Below are 17,181 nucleotides of genomic sequence, written 5' to 3'. Positions count from 1 at the left end.
AATAGGGGCAAATTGTACCAGTTCGTGAATCATGAGTATCACTATCCTTCGATCTCCTTAGAGGTCATTGATGTAACGGAGAAGATTCAGATATCATCTTCTGTAACCTTTTCTCAAAAAAAAGAGAAAAAGAAAAGAAAAGAAGGAACACTTCTGTAATCTCACAAATATCTAGTGGATTTGCTATTTTTCACCAATTATACTTCTCTGGAAATTGTATGCACCCTTATCACCAATGATGAGCAACACTTTTTCTTCTTGCTGGGCATAACATATGAAAAAGAAACACTAGTATTAAGCGGCACTTCATAACAAGTATTTTGCTGCATATGCTGTCAAATAAAAGACACTAATATCACAAGCAAATCTGCAGTGGAATATAAGTTTCATTTCTTAGAACTGTTTTCAGCGAGAAATATGATATTCGCTTACTCTTGCTATTCTGAGAATAATGAAGGAAAGAAAATTACTAAAGAAAACAGACAACTTTTACTGAAATTATTACAGAAAGGATTCTGCAGTCTTCAGGTCATCCAGAATGCTTGATTTAACCTCATTAGAAAGTGAAGCAAAAGGGCCTGCTTTTGAATAGAAATTGGCAAGTGATCTTATAGCTCTCTCCAGTGCAACATATGACTCCTGAAAAGAAAATTGGATAATGATGCAACAGAGAGCATTTGACAACCGTAAAATAATTAAATTGAATAGTGGAACCATAACAGATGGAGACCTAAGTAGGCATGAAATTTCAAAGGAGCTAGTACTTAGTACACAGGTAAGGAATTAACAGAAAACATATCAGGAAGGGATATTCCATGTTAAGTAATTTCCACAAAACAAGTCTGAAATCTACTCTGACCCCTAACAATGTCCATTTTGTTCTTCCAACTTCTTAAGAACTATGTACCTCCAGGTAAGAAAGTGAAAGAAGAGATATATGCTGTTGACTAAGGGATTTATCTATAATATGAACAATACGAAATATATCACAGTTAGATCTAAATTTACATCTTATACAGGAATATGAAGAACCATGGCCACACCATGCTCATGTCTGTTACAGATAGAAAAACGAACATGTGAAGTTACACTTTAAAGATGCTCATATTCTGAGAATCTTTCATCTGAGCCAGCTGATCAATATTCAGTGTGGCAAAGTTCAAAAATAAGCAGTTTGTTATGCTTCTTCTGAATCTTAAGGATATAAAAGCTCAGAATATCAAAATTTAACACTTTTAAAAGAATCTGGAAATATACATATGATGACCCGGAGCATATACTCACAAAAATGATATCTTTTTAATCAAAGTATGGGAGGGAAAAACTCAAGCCTCAAGGAGTAAAGATATGCACCTCAGCCGCAACAGCTTTCTGTCCCCTCCAACCATTCAAGTATTCTCTAATTGATTCCTTTGCAGCATCAGCATTCCTCCTAAACCTGGCAACGTCCTTGGTATCTTCCTCTAATGATTCTCGAAGTGTCTTCACCACTTCCCTTGCCGCCTTCAGGTAGGCCTTGGGTAGTACTTTTCCTGATTTTGTTTTCTCATTTGGGTCAAATATCAATTTGATCGCCCCTAAAACATCACCATTATCCTCGCCCCCTTGATCTTTAAGATCCTTCTCTTCTGCCTTCACAGGTAATGCAGTCAGGCCACAAGTAATGGTTAAAATGGAAACCAGGGACGCTCCGCTGCAACTTATAGCAGACCTTCTGCTGAAAGAACTCCCTTGTGAAGCTACAATCAAAGGACTCTGCAACTGATTTTTTCTGCCTGTTCTGTTGCACAAAAGAAGGAGTAAATAAAGAAAGTGAAAATACTATTTTAGTCATTTTATGGATAAGAGATGCAAAGAAATAAGTAATAAATTACACAAGAAATGGTATTTCGGCTTGTGCTCTAACTGTTTTGACTTGGAGGAGAAAAGGAAGCATTTCTCCAAAAAGGAGACAGTAGCAATCATTCTTCCTTATATAATAATCAACAAAGAAACAGACAGCTTATCTCAGAATCTCCTGCACACCCAACAATTACTTTGGTTAATGGCTTGAATTTCACAAGGAAGATGCTAATGGTACTTGATTAGTAAATAGTATGATGCTAAATTGCTAGTATTTCTTAGAAATTTATCTTTTCCCTGGTAATGTCAAGTTTAACTCCTATAGAAGTACACATAAATTTGAATACAATTTCGGTGCGGCATAGCCATAGATACATCTACTGTCATTAGTAGTTCTTACAGCAGAACTGCAACTAAATCGTGGCAATGAAAAATCATGGATCCAGCTATCAAGGCGATGTGAGCCTCACAACGTGGTCAAGAAGAACATAACAACGCATTATGGAAGTAGAGAACGCAAGAAACATGAACATTTCCGTTAATTTTTTGTCTGTAAATCGTTTCAGAGGAGCGGGAATTAGAAGGCGATGTGAAGAATGGAGGATACCTTGGTTGTTGTTTTTTTTTTGTGCTGCCACAACCTTAGAGCTTGTGGTCGGGAGATCCTCTCCTCTCCTCTCCTCTCCTCTCCCTCTCCTCTCCTCTCCTCTCCTCTCCCTCTCCTCTCCTCTCTTGTAAAATCTTCCAAGCAAGCGCCTTATCACCACCACCACCAAATAAATGACCAAATGCATCTTGGGGTGCGAGTCTTGATACAACTTACGAAATGTGCAGTCGTATTTGCCTACAATTAAAGATGTTGTATCGACAACAAAAGAAAAGGGCATGATGAGGCCCGGGGGATCGTAGCCGTCCATCGAGGACCTAATTCTTCGGACAAAATAACACCGCGTGCGCCTCACGTGTTAATAAGACACTTCGCCCGCTCTCTCGCCCGCCCGCCCGCCTCTTAAACCCTCGCAAACCCCCTTCGTCGCGCTCCTGGGGCTCTCTCTCTTTGTCTTGAACCTGACGGCGGAGAAAAGCTAGGGTTTTAGGTCTAGGGTTTCTACCGACGCCCTACACGAATATGCGGCCACCTAGGGGAGGAGGTAGCTTCAGGGGCCGAGATGGAGGACGAGGCGGTCGTGGCGGTGGTCGGTTTGGTGGCGGCCGCGGAGGCGGAGGCCGCTTTGGTTTCCGCGACGAAGGACCCCCCTCTGAAGTCGTAGGTTAGTAAATCCCTCCTTCCTAAGGTACCTATATATATGTAACTCATTTCGATCGCTTTGATATTAAAGATAAGGCCTTTGGATTCGTGTAGAGATCTCTTCATTCCTTCACGCTTGCGAAGGCGATGCGGTTACGAAGCTGACGAACGAGAAGATTCCTTACTTTAATGCCCCCATCTATTTGCAGAACAAGACGCAGATTGGGAAGGTTGATGAGATCTTTGGACCCATTAACGAATCGGTGAGATATGTGGTTATCGAACTTGCTTTTCTTTAGATCGTTTTAGGTGTTTCCATTGTTCGAAACCCCTTTTGAAGTGAATCGATGAGTATCTTTCTGATTCGTGATCCCATTTATTTCAGTACTTTTCCGTCAAGATGATGGAAGGAATAATTGCAACCTCATACTCACCGGGGGACAAGTTCTATATCGATCCGGCTAAGTTGTTGCCACTTGCACGATTTCTTCCACAGCCAAAGTAAGTTTCTTTCAGCCATATATTCGCTATTTGGTTACATACAGTACGTGTTGGGTAGAATGTTATGCAATGAGACTCTGCTGAAGGGAGGAAGGGGTATAGGCGCACTAAGAACTGGTTATAGATGTTATAAGACTTTCTGCTTTGTCGCTTGGGAGTGAGTGTCATAAAAGTTCTTCGTCTTATGACCTTAACTGGCTTGGTTTTGTTTCATGGTAATCCCTGTAGATGACTAAAAGAGCTGCCGTGTTGGAATTTTTTATTGATTAAGCATTTGCTCCTTTTCTCCTCTTGTTCCGCCCTCTATGGTTGATTATATGATGAAGATCTTGTAGTCATATACCCTGTAAATTGTTACCTCATGGAGTATTGTCATATAATTGTGCATTTTTTCTGTTTTGGATGTTAGAGCCTATTACTAAACTAGCCTATCTTCTGAAGCAGATTGCTTTCCAACCAAAGTGTTTCTTCCGTTTGTTTAATACAAGGAAGCTCCCATGATTTGTGGGCATGGTCACTTACTGATTTAATCATGATTTGGATGTACGATATAATTGGTTGAGGATGAACCAACTGCAATTGTATTTTGGGAATGTGTTGTTTTCTTTTATCTATGAAACTTCTCTACTTGACCATTATGCTCGTTACCCTTTATATTATTTCAAAATGTGGTAGGACACATGCCCATATATCATTGAAGACATTATGTTGTTTATCGCGATTAAAAACCTAACAATTTGTTTTACGTTTGGTGATTTGTGAAATGTGATGATCGTAATTATAGGTTTTGCAGGAACTTTCCCTACTTAATTTAGTTTATTAGTAATTATAGGCTTTGCAGAAACTTTTCGAAGATACCTTTAGTTGTGACATCATTATAGAAACTTTATCAGCGGCTATCTTATCATGGTAGAAACTTTTCATACAACTTTGTTCTCATGTACCATGTTTCATACATAATGGTTTTCATGTATACCTGAAGGTTCGATATTGCTAGTTCATCAATCTTTTTCCTTTTAAGTTTCACATAAATCAATAGCTAGGTTGACTAGATTCTTGATTTCCTGGATTGCAGGGGACAAACTCAGGGTGCAGGTAGAGGCGGTGGGCGTGGCGGTGGAAGGGGTGGTGGTCGCGGAGGTGGAAGAGGTGGTGGTTTCCGTGGTAGAGGTGGTCCAAGGGGTGGTAGAGGGGGTCCTCCAAGAGGCCGTGGTGGTTTCAGGGGGCGAGGTAGATTTTAGAGCACCTATTTCAATGTTTGTCTTTTAGTTTGCTAAGCACCATCTGTAAGAACTTGAACCTTGTGATTCTTCGAATCTGTACTCGTTAAAATTTCACCAAAATCAGTGCCTATTTTTGCTTGCAGTCAAGCATTCAGAAGTAGAGCACGAACTTATCTGTCTCTTTATATCTTCTCGTAGAATTGGAATATGGTTGGTGGCTATTGATTAATGGTATTTTAGGGTCTCTTTATCATCATGATCTGTCGCGGATGACAGTCATCCGAATTCCATGTACCTGCTTCCCTCAATTCTCAGTTGTTTTTGTTTTCCTTTATTAGTTGAGGCTTTGTTAACTCAAAAATGTCAGGACCCCATATTTGGAACTCCTGAGCAATTTAGAGATCAGCGCCGTAATGGTAGGATATTCTATTATGGTATTATTCTAAGAATATATTTGCTCATATCAATGGCTTGACTAGTGTCATCTTGACATAATCTCTCAACACAAAAATAAATCCAACGTAGCTCTCTCAGTGGAGTAATGTTATTGACTCCAGGATTATAATGCTTTATTTACTTATAACTAAGAGCCAGTAGAAGTGCAGAAATAGATAAGAAGCAGAGTAAGTGAAAGATAAGAACTATAATTCATCCCTTTCTCATCTTATTGCAAACAGGAAGTAATAAAAAATGGACAAACTCTCTCTTTCTCTCTGTCATCTCCTTAACAAATTATAAACAAACCCAATCTCCAAACTGCACGAGTATCACATCTGGGAAAATAAAAGAAATGGGACCTTCAAAAATGAATAATAGAAAACCCAGCACCCAACAAACAAACCCAAAAAAAAAAAAAAAAAAAAGGAAGAAGAAAAAGAATTACAATACAATTTCTTTTCTTGTATAGAAAGAGATTGAAAAGAATAAAAAAAGAATCTCTCAATCCGTGCGCTGTTGCAAGAGGAAGTGGAACTCGGAGTTCTGCCGAAGGAGCGGCGGCGGTTCCACGTCGGTCAGATTGATGTCCATCACCGACCGCGATATGTCGTCCAGCGAGAAGGGTATGCTGCCATGATTTATACATGAGTATTCGCAATGCCATAAAATAGAAATTTCTGCTTGCTTTTAGATAATTTGCTCTTCTACGCTTAGTTAGTTCTTACCTCGAATCATCGTCCAGTAAGAAAGAATTACTCGGCATGTTGACTGAATCATCCGTTGTCATGGCTCTCATCTTCCCAATTACCTGAAAACGAATATGTTTGTGCAAGTTGTAACGAGATATCATTCATTTTTGTCACTTAATATTCTGTTCTTTTTATGCACATCAGCTGTTTGATATGGGTTAGTGGTTGGACGAGTGAGAATTGGGATTCTATTTACTGTGTAGGCATTAAATTTCTGTACGGAGGTCCTAATCTCTTTCTAGATGAGATTTGTGTAGTAAACGAGTGGAACAGAGATGTACTCACATCCTGTGATAAGCCCTGTGTCCCATATTTGTCATCCCAAAACATTGTTCCAATCCGGTAGATTTGAGGAATGCTCAAAACCTGGAAGAAGTAGATTATGATATATGTAAATTGTGGAAATTATATAAATGATATCCGGGGTTTGTCTTTGACTTACTGGGCAGAGTTCATCCTTGATTTCCTCCAAGGATTTGTGTGACTTCTGATGCAAAACCTGCATAAGGAAGTTATGGAATTATTTTCTAATGTTTATGAAAGTAAAGTATTTGGGTTTCACTGAGTGTCATGTAGAATATACCAGAAATACAGTTGCTTGTCTTATGTGTTGGAGCTCATCCCATGAGGTTCCAGCGTACTGCATGTTCATTGATTGTGTTAGCAACAGGTCTTTCATTTGCACCTATCAGAATTATGCTAGAACACCAAAGAATTTACCTCTTCTGTTGCTTTGGTGCACCACTGCTCCAATTCTTGCAAGCCAGCCTTCACATATTCCCCATTGCTAAATGAGCAGCATTCTCGTCGGAGCAGTAAACTGCGGACAAAACCAATATAGTGTGTTACCGATCATTTAAATTTTTCATAATAAGAAATCAATATATGTTTAATGATTTAGTCATGATGAAAAAGAAAACCTAGGATTGTTACCTATTGAAGAGTTGTACATTAATAAATGCAAACACTTGGCTGAAAGTTTTTCTCATTATCATTGAAGGTACCTGCCATTATCAGGTTGAACTTATTTAGCATTACCACAGCCTGATAATATTCTTAATTTCCCAATTAAATATCATAAGTATGCTGAAGCCATAAATAATTGGGTGCTTTTGCTTACGTAATTCTTGCACATTATTTCTAAAGTGTGATCCAAGCATTTGACAATGCTTTGCCAATGTATACTTGATGCTTGCTTTGCTACTATGTTGGAGTGAATACTCTTTGATGGCCCCCGAATTGATCTCGCTCTCATAGATCGAGGTGCCTTTTATGTTTAACAAACAAAATAACATATGTAAGGAGTCAGCACTCAGCACTATGGTTGAAAGAAGTTAATTTCATGAAGAGGATGAGAGATACCTGTATGCACATAGTTAAAAATGGACTTATCTCCTTCTTTAGACTATCTCGAATCATTGCGTAAATCTTCTCAACATATGCTGTTAGGTGTTGCTTAAATAGGAGGGCAGGATATTTTGCTTCTACTCTCGATTGGGTATCAGATTTTGCTGCCATTCCACTGTAACCACTGGAAATCCCCATTACTGATGATGACGGACGAGCATTCTGACAGTACATTTTTTTTACTGTCAGTATAAATTTACTGCTTAAATGGTAACAAACATGAAATACATGAAAGAATTATATATATATATATATATATAGAGAGAGAGAGAGAGAGAGAGAGAGAGAGAGAGAGAGAGAGAGAGATACATGAAAGGATAATTGCATTTGCCATATAAATAACTTGGAAAATGTGGAAGCTTGATGTTGCATGGTTGCATGGTAGTGTCATAATTCAAAATGAGGCAGCGCGTTGTCATACTTAAAAATCAGATATAGGGATTTAAAAGTTGAAAAACTCATGGTTTATTTTTGAAATCATAATACTGTTCCAAATACTATGACTGTGCTTAGTTGATGGAATCTGTCCACTATATTAAAGAACTTACACGTGCCATTCTACTGAACAAGGTGAGTGTTGTTGTTCGACTGCGGTATGAACCCGTGCTTGATGCATTGCTAGCTTTCAAAGTATTTTGCAATAGAAATAGGAGAGTTGATGTCGTTGAAAGCCAGTAAGCAAGTTCACTAGCATTTTCCTGATTCTGTTTGAAGACAACAAGAAATTAGTCTCTTGATTCTTGTCATTCTGGTAAATATTGAAAATGAAATCCAGAAAAAAAGTTTATAGGTGCACCACCTCAACTGAAGACCTGATTGTGTGGATGATTCGATCGAATATGTTTGTTTTATCTGCTTCAAATGAGTGCCATTGAAGCAACGATTTGTAAACAACACATGCTGCAGTTGGTCTCTTGTTGTCAAATCTCTTATCTTCCATAAGACATTTGATAAGTGCATCATGATTTTCCTGTGAATAAAGTAACAACAGATTATTATGATTGAGTACCTGTATTAGACATGTGTAGATATTTTCACAAGTCCTCCATGTTTATTTCTGACGTAGATATCAGGAAACTTAACGGTGTTAGAACATACTTGTTGTCTATCTGTTAGGGACTTCTGTTTGCTTAAGGCAGGTGCAAGAGTGACCACCGCAGACTCCTGCAAATGCAACTTATGTTATTGTGACAGTGAAATTTGTACACCAGATACTTTTCAGCTTATTATTTGGGATGAGCATTAAGGAGAACATTTCACGTACTTTGGTGATTTTAAGATCTTCATTCTCTTTTGTGACTTTAGGTACTTCTCCCTCGTAATTTCCATTCTCGAGACTCTGGATCTTTGTAATAGTTAGGAACAGTATAAGGTAAAGTATCAGGAGAAATGTATATTTTTGAATTTATACCTTTGTGATGGGTGGTTCAATCAATTCATGAGTAATTACTGGCTGAACAGCTACTGCAGGACGACTACGGAGCAACTGATTCTCTGACTCCAATGTAGAAATCTTGCTCTCGAGACTGGCAAGAGAAGTTAATTAGGCACCGGTATAAAGCTCTTTGGTATTATAGCTGGCTAGAGATGCAATTTAGAAAGAGGAAGTGAAAAAGTCAATTTGTCTTACCTTTTGATTTGTTCTGCTTGATCCTCGTTTGTTGATGCAACCAATGCCTGCTGGCGTAGCACCTGATTCTCAGACTCTAGGTTTGATAAATTTGTTTCAAGTCTGCATAACAAATGATTAAATAGTTACATTTATAAATTGGAAGCTTCCTAATTTTCCAAAAGAAGATATCCAGAAAATTCTAAGAGAAGTCAGCAAATAGAGGAATGCTGGCATTATACCCTTCAATCATCTCCTGAAGCTGACTTAGTTTTGACCTATTCTCTTCCATGTCCTTGAGTAATGTCTCGGACTCCTTTTGCACTTCAGAAAATCTCTTTTCAAATTCCTCGGCCTTGTTTTTGTATTTACTAACTTCATCCTACAATATTTCAAGAAGCATATTCCGTCATGTAATTCTGCTTCATGAAGCTAAAAGCTCTAGATGATCTTTCACCTTGTAATCCTAGTAGTAGTTATATTATGAATAAATGATAGTATCCATTTCAAATGAAATGACAGGGCCTTGTAAGTATCTTTACCTCGAGCTCTTTATTGCGATCCATCAGTAGTTCCAATTTGGTGTTGTCCACAACTGGCACCTCCTTAATTACTGGTGGTGCTTGTTCAATTGCTATTTTTGCAGCTTCCTTTTCCTTGATGATTAATGTATGGGCTTCGTCAAGCTTCTCCTGCATTTCTTGTAAAGCAGATTGCAGCTTCTCTATTTCTTGTCCCTTAGATTCTTCGAGGTCAGTCTACCAATAAACCTTTTCATTAGATAAGTTAATAAATCAATAAATTACACTTTCTGACCAAGATAATAAAGTACCCTCATATGCTTTTCAAGCTCTAATCTCCATGTTAGCTCTTCAACCCGTTTTTCCAACTTGTCCTTGGCTTCTTTTAGTGCACCTGTCTCTTTTGCGGCCTGTATGAATCATTTTGTTTGAGGAGTAAGTTTCTTGATGCAATCAACAAAAAGAGAATAACTAAAGCAGGAGAATATTGCATCACAATAAATGCTCTAATCAAGCATGAGCACACACCATTCGGAGTTTTCGGAGTTCTTTTCTTGCTATGCGTGCTCTCCAGAGACATTGGAGTATCAATGTAGCCTTCTTTTGCTGCTTATACGCCAAATAAGCTTTATGTAGACGCCATTGAGTCTGTAAACAGTATTAAAGTGAATCAATCTTTGTGAAAGATAAACATAACTTAGATATTAGCAAGATAACTTAGGAATTAGTTTTCTATATTATGATATTTATACCTAGTCAATTTAAGCTTCATCCATTTCTAATGCATACCTGGATAACTATAGCAGCCTTGGTTCTTCTTCTGTGCCTATATTCATTGTGTGCTGCCATTGCACGTAATCCTGTTTGTATAACTACTGCTGATGCCTGCAATTGTGTATAAGCTTTTCTTGCAGCATGACTTCGTGCATATTTTTGTATACGTATGGAAGCATCTTCTCTCCTCATGTACTCATATAGCTTTCGTGCAAGCCGTGCTGTAGGGTGTAGTATGTGAAATAAATCATATGTTTTAGCAGTTCTTATCTACACGAAACACCACTATGAACAGTAAAAAAAGATAAACCTCTCCAAAACTTTTGCAGTTGAATTGAGGCTTTCCGTAAGATGATGAATTCCTTGCGTGTAAGATGTGTTCTTATCTGCCTCTGTAAGAGTCTTGCAGCATTAGCCAAGATTTCTGTTCTTCGAGCGTCTAGTTCTGCCATTTGGCCAGCTCTAAGGAATACCTTGGTTTTCCCTATCTGATACCAAAATATTTGAGATATTTGAGTCATACTATACATATCTCTTCAAAATATTGTTCTTAGATTCTTACATGTTTTTCATTTGTAAACTTACCTGGTAGCCCTTTAGGCCCATTTTGTCACATATAGCTGAACACACTACCTTCTCATCAGAGCTACAAAAGAGTTAAAATTTCCAGCACATCAGGTGAGTAAGTCGGACTAACCACATGTGGCACACCATTTAAAATGCTTACCTATAATATCTCTTTCAAATGATAAAGAGTAAATTTCGACCTTATAAAACATACCTGTCAATAAGATCTGGTGCAAGCATTCCAAAACGATCAATGAACTCATCAAAAGTCCTTTTTGTTGGATAGCCAGCACAACTGATCCTGATTGCTTCTAGCACACCCTTTATTGAAAGATGATTGGATATTAGCATTATGATTAGTGTGCCAAACAAGATTCTTATCTAATATCAGTAACAAAGAACTTGCATACCCCACATCTCAATTGGTTCAAGACATTGAAGTTTTCAAAAATTCCCGGTTTTAGGACAGCATTAGGTTTCACACATCTGATGTAATGTGGCTCCGTTGTGCTCAGTGTTTCCATGAGAGCTTGTAGTTGTTGCTGCAATTTACATAATATAGAGATAAATGAAAATCCAAGACTATGAAGATTGTAATATAGTTCTCGTAGATGTAAGGTTTAAACATGTAAAATTTATATGCCTGCATACCTTAAAGCGAGTGCCAATGGAGGAGAACTTGGATTGCTTAGAAGTTTCTTCAGGTAACGGGGGAATGAGATTTGCAACAAAAGGGCATTTCGAGTCATTCAATAGAGCTTGATGTTCAGCCACTACATAGTCTTTGTTCTTATCAAGGAACTGGTCAGCTTGATATGTGACCTGTTAAGTAGAAGGGTGTTCTTTAAATTCCTCGATGATAGGAATAACCTGATGATTTTAAGATGTTTGAGTTTTGATTCTTACATCTCCTGCATAGTGGTTTATTGTGAAAGCAGTACGAGCAAGTTTTGGCTTGGCGAAACGCTTGTGTCCCTTGTACGTTTGGTACATCTTTTGTGCGAATGTTTCATGAGTTGACTTAGGAAACATACTGTATTAGATAGTAAGAAATAATCAGATGTTTAATAGTATCATATAAATTGAGAGGATAATTGGATAGAAACAGTAGAAGAAAGTTTACTATGTATATCTTGTACTTCCTGAAGTAGATTGTAAAAATTTTCAACTTGATTTAGAACCCAAAAATTAAAGGTATTATTATTGTGCACATACAACATAATAGATATGCAAAACATCATGCTAAGCTGTTTTTTATTTTACTGCTTATGAGCAAAAGTTACACACTAGTAATTCATTTGCATCATTTTAGATCAGTAACTGATCTCTCATAAGCATACATATCAATTTCTTCTGAATCAATAATTATTAACATACCATGCCTCATCCAGAAGTGCAATTATTCCTCCAGGTTTCTGTGTGCAGACTTCGGATGTCAGTGATCAGCAAATAATTAGTAAATAAGTAGATTTTCACGTACTTTTGCCAGATAATATGCTCATTTAGTACCTTCTCAATAAGATCCAATACATCTTGGTTATCTACAAACTCAACATAACTCCAGTCGATCTCTTCCCTCGTGTATTCTTCTTGCTCCATTTTAAAGACGTGCTGCAAGATTAAGTTGGTTGCTTAGAATAATTAGATAAACTTCTGCATGCAAAGAAGTACTGTCAAGTCTCAGCATTCATGAATTTTCACATACTTGATTAAAATGCTGCTGCAATTTCTCATTTGTAAAGTTGATACATAATTGCTCAAAACTGCCAGATAGAGAAAAATACCAGATCAAATAGGTAAATTACTTATGCATATGATACATAACTATATATATTATGTTTCTAACTTACGGGAAAGCTTAGCGTTCGTATCTTACCTGTTGATCTTGAAGCTCTCAAAGCCATAGATATCAAGTACTCCAATTATATTTATTGCATTAGGATCCTGACCAATTGAATTGTTGATCTTGTCTACTATCCTGCCATAATAGATAGGAAAACCATGCATAACTAAATAATGTACACTCAAGCTTTAGCCTGTAAGAAGTAAGAGCTTAAACTGTGAAAAATCATAAGGTTAACATACAGAAAAGTTGATAACATTTTAGCATTTAGTGGAAGTCGATGCCAGTGTAAAAAAAATTTTGGAAGTCACATTGCCAATGTTACCATAACAATGTCATGGTATTCTTTCATTTCATTTTTCTGGTGAAGGTAGATCATTAGTGCTTACCAGTCAAATAGCCTTGAGTATACTGTCTTTGCTAAGGCATCGCGGTTCAGTGCAGCAGAATCTGGATCAAGAGGCTTTGTTATATTACCATCAGGTGTGACTATGACACGCTCACACAAGGAGTCTTTGAGGGCCTTCTCATCGCACCTGAGAGTAACTATCTTCAATATAAAAGAAGAAAGAAAGGAGAAGATTATAAAGCAGAAGAGACCGTTGCACACATTAGCATCTCCGCCGCTGTTTTAAGATGATAGATTGACTTCTCATCTTTCAACTTGGAGGAATCAATTTCCTTCCCTTTGGCAAAGTTGATGTTACCCAGGTGGAGGATTGCAGCTACTACACGGAAGATTGCATCCTTAGAATGGATAAAGCACCATGTGTCATTTTGGATGTTTTCATTTATGAAGCAAAATTTGATGACAGCAATCATTACCTGTTCTTCTTGACTAATTCCGACAATATCCATAGCATTTCTAGTCTCTAGATACTCTCTTGCATCATCAACATTAGATACTTCATAACAATTTGTTTGGTTTAAATAATGGAACGACCTTGGATCCCCCACTTTGAACTTCTTTACATCCTGACAATATTTCCCACTTACTATAATAAGACGTAGTATTTATGCAACTTAAATAAGAGTGTATATATAGCAATCTTCTGTAGAATTACCTCTGGTGGTGCATTACAAAGCATATAGAAGCAATGATAGTTCCTTTCAGGGTCAGACACCTGGCAGACTCGTGAGCGTTCAAGGAGATATGTGCGGACAGCAGCTCCAGAAATCTTCCCATATTTGTCAAATTGGATTTCCACAAATTTACCAAAGCGACTGGATCAACAGTTACTGATCTGGTAAGTATAGGTGACTTCTTATTATTCCCTTTGAAAGCACAACATTCAACATAATCAATCACCTTGAATTGTTGTTCTTAACAGTCTTAGCATTCCCAAATGCTTCCAGCACAGGATTGGACTACAGATTGTTTACAAGATGTATTAGACATTTTAAAATGTTAATTTCCGTGAACGTCTGATGGATGTGTCACTGTTCAAATTTTTGGAAAAAATCTAATGCCAGCAAATCTTTTACCTCCAAGACCTGTTGTTCGACCGTTCGACCCTCTGTACCTGATCTTCCTCCCATAAATGCAAGGTATCTCATGAGCATTTTTGTTGTCTCCGTTTTACCAGCCCCACTCTCTCCACTTACTAATATAGATTGGCTCCCGTGGTCATTTATCATTGCCCTGGTATATTCACGGGAAAAATTGTTCATACATTATACTGTCGCAGTGCTTTACAATGGTTGAAGAAATACATAATTTACCTGTAACAAGCATCTGCAACAGCAAAAAGATGTGGACTTAATTCCCCAAAAGTTGCTCCCTTGTACTGTTCCATCATGTGCAAATCATATAGATGTGGTAGCCTTCGGAAAGGATTCACTGCTATCAAGATATTTCCAGTGTAGGTCTGTTGAATTCATGTATATTTTTTAAAATCTTGTTCTCACATTTATACCTTTACTGATGAAGAATTTATTTTGTAAGAAAAGCTGGACGATGGATGCTCACATAGATCTCATTCAGAGTGTAGCGGCACTCCAGGTTCTGCAGAACTCCTGGTTCATGGAGGTAAGCCAACTTGGTCATGTCATCTACTCCTGCTGGAGGTGCTTCTGTGTCTTTTGGGTAAATACTGGCCAAACTGGCCACAATCTGAATAAAGAACAATGAACCAAGGCAACATACATGTCAACCCACAGTGTTGTACTACCAATTATGTGAGAGGAAACCTTTTTCAATTTTGCTCCTTCAAAATTAGAATTATGGAAGTGGTGGTAAACTCATTAAGACTCTCAAGACAACTCATTACATGCTCAACCCAATAAAAGAATACAAGAAATCATTTCCTGCAATTGGCGAGACATAGTAGCACAAGTATAATATGTTAATTATAACCAAGAATTATTTAGTTTGTTCTTTTCCCTATCCTTAGTCTTGAGGCAGCTGATTTACTCATTTATGACTTTCAAAATTATTCAAAACATGCTTGTTATTGAAGATTCTTACTCCTGAGAATGATTAGTGGTAAGTAGCAGTAATAGATGTTATAGTCATTAGTCATCCTAAGGATTGGATAGGCTAACTGGTTTAACAGGTGATATGGCATCAAACTTTAAAGGAAACTGCCATGTTTGTCTGATTGGAAATTTTTACAGAGGATGCGGATAAAGAGAACCTGATAAAGATGACACAATTTAGTCCGAAAAGTTGATTGAGGTATATTTTCTGAGAGCATTTGGAAGTTTTATCAGATAATCGTTTGTAAGGTACAAAGACAACTCCGAATGAGTAAAAGCAGGGTATGTTTACTTATCACAGTTGAATCTTGTTGCTAAATTATCTATGAGAGGCCAATAGAGAACTCCTCTGGTTCACTACAGCAGCATCAGATCATTTATGAGCTATGATTGTTCACCTAGCTATCTCGTCTGAACATATTGCAGTATTGTTGTTGAACCAAAGGCTCATAATTCTTTCTATCAGGTGCAGGATGGCATAACCAGAGGCAGAGAGAGAAGCAGAAACATGAAAAAGGTTGCATCTCTGTCAAAGGTGAAATCAATATTTAGACATACTGTTTTCCCATTAGTGGTGATGATGGTGGCCTTGCCGCTCTTGATCTCCGTGACCTCTCCATCGATCCACGCGATCTCTGGATCCTCCACCCACACGTGCGACCCGACGATTATGTTCACCGGAGTCCCCTGCCCAAACCAAGATGAGCAAATACCATCAAAGCAATCAGCGCATAGCAATCGCATCGGAAATCGCATATCTCTTGCATAGGTAGAGAACCCAGTGATCGGAATCTAACCATAATTCAAGTGCCGTTTTGGTATTGGTCATTCAACCTCAGATTCCACTGAGAAGAGGAGACTCCAGAGAGAGAGAGAGAGATAGAGAGAGGTGTAGAGAAGGTGGGTGGATTTTTCTTTCTTTCTTTTTTTCCCTTGGGCAAATGGTGGGGTGTTGAGAAGGAAAAAAAGAAGAGAAGGAAAATGAAAGATTGGAACGGTTAATAAGAAGCTCATTGCAGAATGGTGGTGGTGGGGTGGTGGTGGTGGTGGTGATGTCTGGTTGTTTACTCTCCCAAAAGTAGAGAGAGAAAAATAAAAAAAAGAAAGAGAGAGAGGAGTCCAAAGCTTTCGGTTTGGCCAGGTCAGATGATGATGTGGCAGCGTGTGAAGAATAGTGGCGGCGGCTTGAGTAGTAGTTATGTTGTTGTCTCTACACTAAATATTTGTGTGTTGGCGGCTATGTTAACATCCAAACATACTCTAACCGTTTCCTTTCTTTCTATATACAAGCTGAATTCTATGAGATGTATATGTATATGTACATATAATACACTCTGTATCATGTTCATTCATCTTCAAATATCTACTATGGCCAAGTAATTGGCTGGCGCTAGTTTTAGCCGACAGAGAAAGAGGGAGGCTGGAACTGAAGCATGTGGGGATTTAACTTAATCTTGTCCAAATATTCTGGTGGCAAAAGAGGGACCGGACCCACCACAAAGTTTAGGGGAACGGCAACATCACTCAAGTTGTAGGCTGGGCTGGGCCCACAAAACCTTCTTTTTAAGCCTTTGAATCCTTTTTGAGGGAAGGGGGAAGGGGGAAGGGGGAAGGGGGAAGGGGGGGGGGCGGTGAGAGAAAAATACGATAGAGAAAGAAAGAAAGAAGGAAGAAGACGACTGAAGTCGCCTTTCGGCCGTTGGTTGGGAGGAGACGAACCTCCCCACCCCTCCAGATCTCACACCGTTCCCACGTGCCCTCTAGAAGTCGCCTTGCTGGCTATACTCCACCATGGACCCCCACCTCCTTTCATTTATTGGATACATGAGAGCAGGATAAAAGGGCGGGGAGGGGATAGGTGGGACCCCCCCATCACCTCCTCTTCCCCTTATTCCCTATTATATGCTTGCCGACCAAGCCTCCTCTCTCCTTATTATTCTTAATTACTACTACATCTTGTTTACCTTTTCTTTTTCTTTT

General features: G+C 38.3%; 3 protein-coding genes and 1 long non-coding RNA gene across 8 annotated transcripts; 2 read left to right on the top strand and 2 right to left on the bottom strand.

The window, feature by feature from the left end:
* Nucleotides 1-368: 368 nt before the first annotated feature.
* On the bottom strand, nt 369-2,583 carry LOC140774789 (photosystem II D1 precursor processing protein PSB27-H2, chloroplastic). Of its 3 annotated transcripts, none has more exons than XM_073117908.1 (4): nt 2,450-2,583; nt 1,875-2,017; nt 1,354-1,780; nt 369-639 (listed from the first exon to the last, which is right to left on the bottom strand). In XM_073117908.1, exons 2-4 carry the CDS (start codon nt 1,934-1,936, stop codon nt 502-504), a joined length of 627 nt encoding a protein of 208 aa, XP_072974009.1. In that variant the 5' UTR covers nt 1,937-2,017; nt 2,450-2,583; the 3' UTR covers nt 369-501. The 3 variants fall into 3 exon arrangements, with proteins under 3 accessions (XP_072974009.1, XP_072974008.1, XP_072974011.1); XM_073117907.1 differs by having other exon boundaries at nt 1,354-1,775; XM_073117910.1 differs by having other exon boundaries at nt 1,907-2,017.
* Nucleotides 2,584-2,844: 261 nt separating this feature from the next.
* Nucleotides 2,845-5,066, top strand: LOC140774790 (putative H/ACA ribonucleoprotein complex subunit 1-like protein 1). The gene is made up of 4 exons (XM_073117911.1): nt 2,845-3,113; nt 3,206-3,354; nt 3,477-3,592; nt 4,668-5,066. Exons 1-4 carry the CDS (start codon nt 2,972-2,974, stop codon nt 4,831-4,833), a joined length of 573 nt encoding a protein of 190 aa, XP_072974012.1. The 5' UTR covers nt 2,845-2,971; the 3' UTR covers nt 4,834-5,066.
* A 379-nt stretch (nt 5,067-5,445) lies between these two features.
* On the bottom strand, nt 5,446-16,225 carry LOC140773203 (myosin-12). 2 transcript variants are annotated; one of them, XM_073115653.1, is made up of 40 exons: nt 15,999-16,225; nt 15,760-15,888; nt 14,693-14,836; nt 14,446-14,591; nt 14,209-14,365; nt 14,033-14,091; nt 13,788-13,947; nt 13,549-13,698; nt 13,334-13,470; nt 13,113-13,259; nt 12,757-12,858; nt 12,586-12,643; nt 12,390-12,491; nt 12,258-12,295; nt 11,787-11,913; nt 11,532-11,702; nt 11,291-11,422; nt 11,095-11,201; nt 10,899-10,959; nt 10,624-10,801; nt 10,329-10,534; nt 10,068-10,187; nt 9,851-9,949; nt 9,561-9,776; nt 9,261-9,400; nt 9,040-9,141; nt 8,821-8,935; nt 8,674-8,748; nt 8,508-8,573; nt 8,209-8,379; nt 7,958-8,113; nt 7,365-7,571; nt 7,123-7,269; nt 6,936-7,006; nt 6,723-6,822; nt 6,586-6,642; nt 6,445-6,501; nt 6,288-6,368; nt 5,979-6,061; nt 5,446-5,881 (listed from the first exon to the last, which is right to left on the bottom strand). In XM_073115653.1, exons 1-40 carry the CDS (start codon nt 15,999-16,001, stop codon nt 5,755-5,757), a joined length of 4,704 nt encoding a protein of 1,567 aa, XP_072971754.1. In that variant the 5' UTR covers nt 16,002-16,225; the 3' UTR covers nt 5,446-5,754. The 2 variants fall into 2 exon arrangements, with proteins under 2 accessions (XP_072971754.1, XP_072971753.1); XM_073115652.1 differs by lacking the exon at nt 15,999-16,225 and having other exon boundaries at nt 15,760-15,987.
* Nucleotides 14,448-15,806, top strand: LOC140773204 (uncharacterized). 2 transcript variants are annotated; one of them, XR_012106434.1, is made up of 4 exons: nt 14,448-14,589; nt 14,674-14,752; nt 15,340-15,483; nt 15,668-15,806. It is a non-coding gene; the product is annotated as an uncharacterized lncRNA (long non-coding RNA). The 2 variants fall into 2 exon arrangements; XR_012106433.1 differs by lacking the exon at nt 15,668-15,806 and having other exon boundaries at nt 15,340-15,661.
* Nucleotides 16,226-17,181: the final 956 nt, after the last annotated feature.

Source organism: Typha angustifolia, chromosome 13 (assembly GCF_048772165.1).
Source record: "Typha angustifolia cultivar Huaian chromosome 13, ASM4877216v1, whole genome shotgun sequence".
Classification (NCBI taxonomy): Eukaryota; Viridiplantae; Streptophyta; class Magnoliopsida; order Poales; family Typhaceae; genus Typha; species Typha angustifolia.
Note: the sequence above shows the minus strand (reverse complement) of the source record. Positions and strands in the feature narration are given on the sequence as shown.